Consider the following 6,459-nt stretch of genomic DNA (forward strand, 5'->3'; position numbering starts at 1 on the left):
TAATACAAGTTAATAACTATTGAGCCTCAATCTTATATACATGGAAGAATATTCTATTCTATTAATTCATCGTTATTGAAGTAGTGTAAATTATTACTGCCCATTATTATTATGGTGTTATAATGGCCATTACTCCGTCTACCTCTAAAGTTACACGGTCTATAGAAAATAATTACTACGTATTTAATTATTATGCTAGTTAAGAGAGTACTAATATGAAAAGGAGATTGTAAATGTACTCAAAGGAGTCACGTGGGTTAAGAGTAAAAATGATGTAAAGGTGAAAACCATTGTAGGGGAAAAGGTAGAAAAAATAAAGCTAACAATAGAAAGAATTAAAAATATGCAAGTTGGCTAATCGTAAAGAAAGAGAGATTTCATGGCAGAGATGGTTTGTTTCAGTCCCTATTTTATCGTGAAAATAGAAATAGTCAGCAGATAAATGTAAAAGCCAATACGTTGACTTGCAAAAACCTCCATTTGCCGGTAATCTTACCTTTTTTTTTTTTCTTGGTCCCCCTTATTTTTTAAAGATATTCTCACCTCGGAAAAAGCTTCTGCACTCCAATAAAAGAGACTCACTGGGATTTCAGTTTCACATTAAAGTATTCTTGGTAGCATTTGTAGTGATCTTTTTGTGTTTACTGATTAACAAAAAGGAAAGAGAAAGCAACGTTTCATCCTCAGCAAAAAGGAAGAAGAAACGATTAAGTTTCTATTTGTTTTTGTCTTCTCCTTTATTATGTTTTTTCCTCCGTTTGCTTTGTTAATACCAAATCCAATTTCATAGACCCAACTTTTTTATTTCTTCTCTCCATTATTATTATTATCATCATCACAGCAAGCAAGAAAAACAACAAAAAGCAGAAAAAGAATCAGAGCACTCACAATGGTTTTGGGATGGCGAAGAGCTTTTTGTACATCGATCCCCAGAGATCGAGATACTAAAGAAAAGCAAGACAACACAAACCCAACTCCAAGTCCAAGAATCAATTCCAAATTTGGGTTTTTCTCTAACCCTTCAACCCCACGATTCCAGTCTCCCCCAGTTTCCAGTTCAATACTCCGTTGCCGGACCACTGCTACTGTTCAGGCGGCATCAGCCCCTGGAAGTCCAAAGCTTCAATGCAAAACCAAAAACAGCCCCCGGTTTTTTAACCGCTCTACGCCATCTTCCCCACGTTCACCTTCTACTTTTTCGCTTCTCAAATCCAGCTTACGTTTTCCTAAGGTAACAATAACTGATTAATACTGTTCACTATTCTGTTCTTCTATCCTACACGTTTTTGTACAGTGGAATCCAATTTTTTTTATTTTTTTTCTTAACTTGCTGTTTTCCATGTTTAGCAGACTAAGTGCGGCACATGCTTACAGACGGTGAAGACTGGGCAAGGAACTGCTATTTTCACGGCTGAGTGCTCTCACAGTTTTCATTTCCCATGTATAGCAGCTCTTTTAAGGAAACAAACAGCCCTTGTGTGTCCTGTTTGCCACTCTGAATGGAAGGAGCTGCCTCTATTGTCGATACACGATACTCAAAAACCAGTAAAAGTTGAAGAGAAAACAATTAGAGAAGTATCTCCATCACCTAAAGCAAAAGGAGATGTCAAATTTACAACCGAAACCAACTTTCAGGGAAGGCCTATTTTGAAGGTATACAATGATGATGAGCCACTGATGTCTCCAACTTCTGTTGCTCGGTTCAATCCTATACCGGAATCCGATGAGTATGATGAAGAGAGTGATAATGTGGTGGAAGAATTTCAAGGATTTTTCGTGGACGCAAACGTGAAGCCGGAGAAGGAGAGTTTGGTAAATTTTACCAACTTCGAGGCGAGGTTATTGCCTGAAGCAGCCGTTGTATCTGTTGGCCGGAGTTATGAAACGTATGTGATAATATTGAAACTTAAAGCTCCACCGGCGTTGACAAGGACAGCCCGAAGAGCACCTATTGATCTTGTTATGGTGCTTGATGTTAGTGGGAAAATGAAAGCTCAGGATATCCAAATGATGAAACGTGCCATGAGGTTAGTAATATCAACGCTATCCACATCCGATCGGCTTTCAATTGTGGCCTTCTCTACAACCTCCAAACGGCTTTTACCATTACGGAGAATGACAACAAGCGGAAAACGATCGGCACGTCGCATTGTAGATGCCATTGTTGCTCTAGATGGAACAGGAACCAGTGCAAGCGACGCTCTAAAAAAGGCTGCGAAAGTTCTAGAAGATCGCAGAGAGCGTAACCCCCTCGCTAGCATCATGCTCTTATCAGACTGTCCAAATGATCGTCTCACCACCACCATCTCCACCAATCAACGGTATCAATCTACCATCGTTTCCACCTGCACGCGCTTCAACAACTCGGAGATTCCGGTACATTCCATCGGACTGAACCAATCCAACGATGATGTATTCAAAAAATTCATCGGAGGCATAATAAACGTCGTCGTTCAGGATCTCCGAGTTCAAGTGGGATTCGTTTCCGGTTCAGCGCCGGCGGAAGTAGCGGCGGTTTATTCATACACAAACCGGCCCGCTGCTCTAGGTTCCGGTTCTCTCCGACTCGGCGATTTCTACGCAGAGGAAGAAAGGGAATTGTTGGTGGAACTAAAAGTTCCCACGTCAGCCATTGGGACCCACCATGTATTGTCCGTTCGATGCTCTTACAAAGACCCATCAACTCAAGAGCTCGTATACTGTAAAGAACAAGCTCTTTTGGTCCCACGTCCCCACGCCGTTCGATCATCAACCCCTAATATCCAACGGCTCAGAGATCTTTTCATTTCGACTCGAGCCATCGCTGAGTCTAAGCGATTGATTGAACGAAACGACTTAACCGGCGCGCACCACATGTTATCCTCTGCTCGTGCTTTGTTAGTTCAGTCAAATTCCAGCTCAGCTGGTGAATTCGTTCATGGCTTAGAAACCGAGCTGTCTGAGCTTCATTACAGAAGGCAAAATCAAACTCAGCAGCCACATCGACGAAGAATAAACGTACAACAAAGAGAAGATGATAAAGCTGAGCCGCTTACACCTACATCGGCTTGGAGAGCCGCTGAACGGCTAGCTAAAGTGGCTATAATGAGAAAATCGTTGAATAGAGTCAGTGATTTACACGGCTTCGAAGATGCAAGATTTTAGTTTATTTTTATTTTTATTTTCTTTTTAATATTGTAGAAATAGGTTAAAATATAGTAGTGCCTATCCATATGAAGAAGCAAACAAAAAAAAAAACTTTAAAAACGACAAAGGGTACCCGACGGCTCGGCGCTTTCTGCAGAGGAAAACAACAGTTAGTGAAAGGGTAAAGTGGGTACCCTACATTGTTTGATTAAGGCAGTGGGGGTGGGGGTTAAGAAGAGCTATGTGCTTTTGTCTTCTATTATCTCCCAAAAAAATTATAATCCTTTCTTAATGTAGAGATTTTAATGATGTTTAAATGGAGATGAACAGAATAATCTTTCTTCAATTTGTTGTCAGTAATTGTCTCTCTTGTATCTTTTGTTTTCTTCTCATAATATGTTTAATATCTTTTTGGAAATTCAAGGTTAATTAATGCAGGATATGTTTGTTTACTACTTATTGGGCATAAATACTCCCTCCGTCCCTATTTACTTGTTCATGTTTCCTTTTTTAGTTGTCCCTATTTAGTTGTCCATTTTGACAAATCAAGAAAGGACAACAAATTTTTTCCTATTATACCCTTATTTACACTTCTTGAAAATTGTAAAAGTGTATGTTGTCTCCCTCCAATTTATTTCACTTGAATTCAAATAAGTGGTTGTAATTTTGAAGTGAAAAGTTGTCATAAGGGTAAAATTGTAACTTTACTGTGCTAATCATTGTTGCCTTAATCTGTGTGTCATTTCTAAAGTGGACAACTAAAAAGGGACGGAGGGAGTACTAACTACTAGGAAAAACAGCCCTATCCTACCCAAGGTTTGGTATCCCATGATGAATTTGCATTCATCAATTGGTAGAACGCTTCCTAACAAAGATGAATTCATATTTAGAGGAATTTGAATTTGAAACATCTGATTAAAGATGAAAGAATATTTAGCACGACCTAGATTGGTAGCCCTATACACTTGAATTAATTCACCATTGAATAGTTTAATTTGTTAAGTTGTTTTAAGATGAATGAAACAATATAGATGATGGTATTAGTCAAGAATAGAGACTAGAAAGGTGGGTGTTATATTAAAAAATAAATAAATAATTTTATTACTAGTAAATGATAAATACAAAACAACTGTTGTTGTACTTTAGTTGTGATGAAGGACAATATGTATTGATTGAAGTACACCAGCACGAGCCTGGTTGCTCATCAAATAATTCCAGAGAATACCAAAATCAAAACGATTCTCTAATGATCTTGCGGTCACCACTGATGAATCATTGCACAAAAATCCAGACTAATTTAATGACCAATAAATACAATTTCCTTCCTAGAGAATAATGCCAACTCCAAATTATTATCAAAATAAAAATGATATAATCTTATTTATAAAAAATCTCATCGACATACAAATGTTATGTTATTCTTACAAATAATTCTAGTCAAAGTGTGTCATATAAATAAAAATGGGACAAATACTACTCTTTCAGTTCAGTTTATATGACTTATTTTTCTTTCTAATTAGTTTTAAAAAAATAGCACATTTTTATATTAAGTAATAATTTAACTTTAAAATATTTATTTAATTTTAGATCACAAGTTTCAAAAGTCCCGAGCTAAGTACGAAGAGAGTACATAATTTATCAACTTGTATAATTGATGATAATCAGTGAGAAGTTGAACGAGACAAGAGAATTCTACACTGTTGCCAAATATGAAAACACATGACATGATAGACATCTCTATTTTAGAGTCATTATCAATTGATTCAGAAAAATAATTAATATTGAAGATAATGACCTTACAAGGGGGGATTATTTTAATATGCACTCTCTAATCCCAATAAGAAAAAAGCAAATGTGAGGAGGGTTAATCACATGGTTAGAGTGATGGACCACACATAATCATGATCAACTCCATTTAATTTTTAGATAAATCTCTGTTCTTGAAAATCCCGAGAAAATTAGCAAGATAAAAGTGATCTATTTATGCACTTTAATGAAATTCCACGTTAGCGTTACTTTAGCTATACATTTTGTGAAAACCAAGGAAAAAAGATAGAGAACTTTTTTTGCAAATGCAACAAAGGAAGAGAAAAAGGGTTTAAGAAGAATGTAAATAATAGTTACTATGATAAAGTAGGAAAAGACACTAATGAATATTTCGCGATAAAAAAAAATATTTACTCTTTTTTTTTGAATAATTTTTCATTTTATTTGAATAACGATGATGTTTGCCTATGAAAATTTAATTTCAATTCAAAGTTGTGTTTCAAATTTGAAAATATTATTAACAAAATGTATAATCAAATACAACTTCATCTTCAACTTTAATTCCGTAAATTTCAAATAAAGCGGAAAAAAGATTAAAATTTATGATTAAACAAACGCCTAGTAAGCTTGTTGGTTTCTCTACATTTTTTTTCAAACGCCTACTAAGCTTATTACTGTACCTTCTTTTACTTTTTTGGTGGTCTTCTCCTGAAATTGCGTACCTCTGTTAGAGCTTTTTGAGAATTAACTACTATACTATAATACTTAAAAATTGGTACGTTTTATCTGCTCCCTTTTAGGCAAATTCTTACCAATCCAAACCAAACAATTCCATTGGAACCTAAAAGACACCTACTTTTTACTTCTCTATATGTCGCAATAAAATAAGATAAAAGTAGCCAATGGGAAACATAATACCTAAAACAATTACTATATGGTTCATTGATGCTGTACTTTAGGTCTTCATATTCTTATCATTTTCTCTATTTGTGGGGTTGTCACATTTTCTTTTTTTACCAATTTAACAATGTATCAAGATCTGGAACCCAAAGAGACGTGTCCCAATAGACAGAAAACACTTAATAAGTGAGTGGATATTTGAATGGGCGGACAAACCACAGTTTACACTTCAACCATGATAAATCAATTTTTGACACCATTAAAGTGATGTGTAAGCAGATATATCATATACTCATATGAGTGGAATTATTCCCTTAAATATCGCGTCTTCACAAGTGTTCGACTGTTTTCCACATAAAGGATAACAGTACTGTAGGTTATTCAACAAAAATTGACTACTATCCTAGAAATAGACATCTTCAAGGTGATATCCCTACTTATGAAACTCCATGAGAAGTCATGTGCTTACATGGAATGTAAGGTCCTATCTTTAGGAAGACATCAAGAGAAACCAAATGGTGTTATAACCAAAAGTTATCAAAACATCCATTCGGTTGCTCAATTCAGTCAAATCATCAACCCATCGCTTGATTTGTTCAACAATATTTGGACCCATATCACAGGCATTCCTTCAAGTTCATATCACATTCATTGACCTAAGGTATA

At 35.7% G+C, this 6,459-nt stretch overlaps 1 protein-coding gene across 2 annotated transcripts; it reads left to right on the forward strand.

Moving 5' to 3' along the window:
- Positions 1–535: 535 nt before the first annotated feature.
- On the forward strand, positions 536–3,472 carry LOC125846345 (E3 ubiquitin-protein ligase WAV3). 2 transcript variants are annotated; one of them, XM_049525741.1, is made up of 2 exons: positions 536–1,231; positions 1,348–3,472. In XM_049525741.1, the coding sequence occupies exons 1-2, from the start codon at positions 890–892 to the stop codon at positions 3,142–3,144; spliced, it is 2,139 nt and encodes a 712-aa protein (XP_049381698.1). In that variant the 5' UTR covers positions 536–889; the 3' UTR covers positions 3,145–3,472. The 2 variants fall into 2 exon arrangements, with proteins under 2 accessions (XP_049381698.1, XP_049381699.1); XM_049525742.1 differs by having other exon boundaries at positions 538–1,231; positions 1,351–3,472.
- The last annotated feature ends 2,987 nt before the right edge of the window (positions 3,473–6,459 follow it).

This window comes from Solanum stenotomum, chromosome 12 (genome assembly GCF_019186545.1).
Source record: "Solanum stenotomum isolate F172 chromosome 12, ASM1918654v1, whole genome shotgun sequence".
In the NCBI taxonomy this organism is placed as follows: domain Eukaryota; kingdom Viridiplantae; phylum Streptophyta; class Magnoliopsida; order Solanales; family Solanaceae; genus Solanum; species Solanum stenotomum.

Bases quoted from the DNA above. Each gene is read 5' to 3' on its own strand.
- LOC125846345 (XM_049525741.1), top strand. From the start codon at position 890: ATGGTTTTGGGATGGCGAAGAGCTTTTTGTACATCGATCCCCAGAGAT. The intron at 1,232-1,347 runs GTAACAATAACT...TTCCATGTTTAG, and splicing joins CCAGCTTACGTTTTCCTAAG to CAGACTAAGTGCGGCACATG.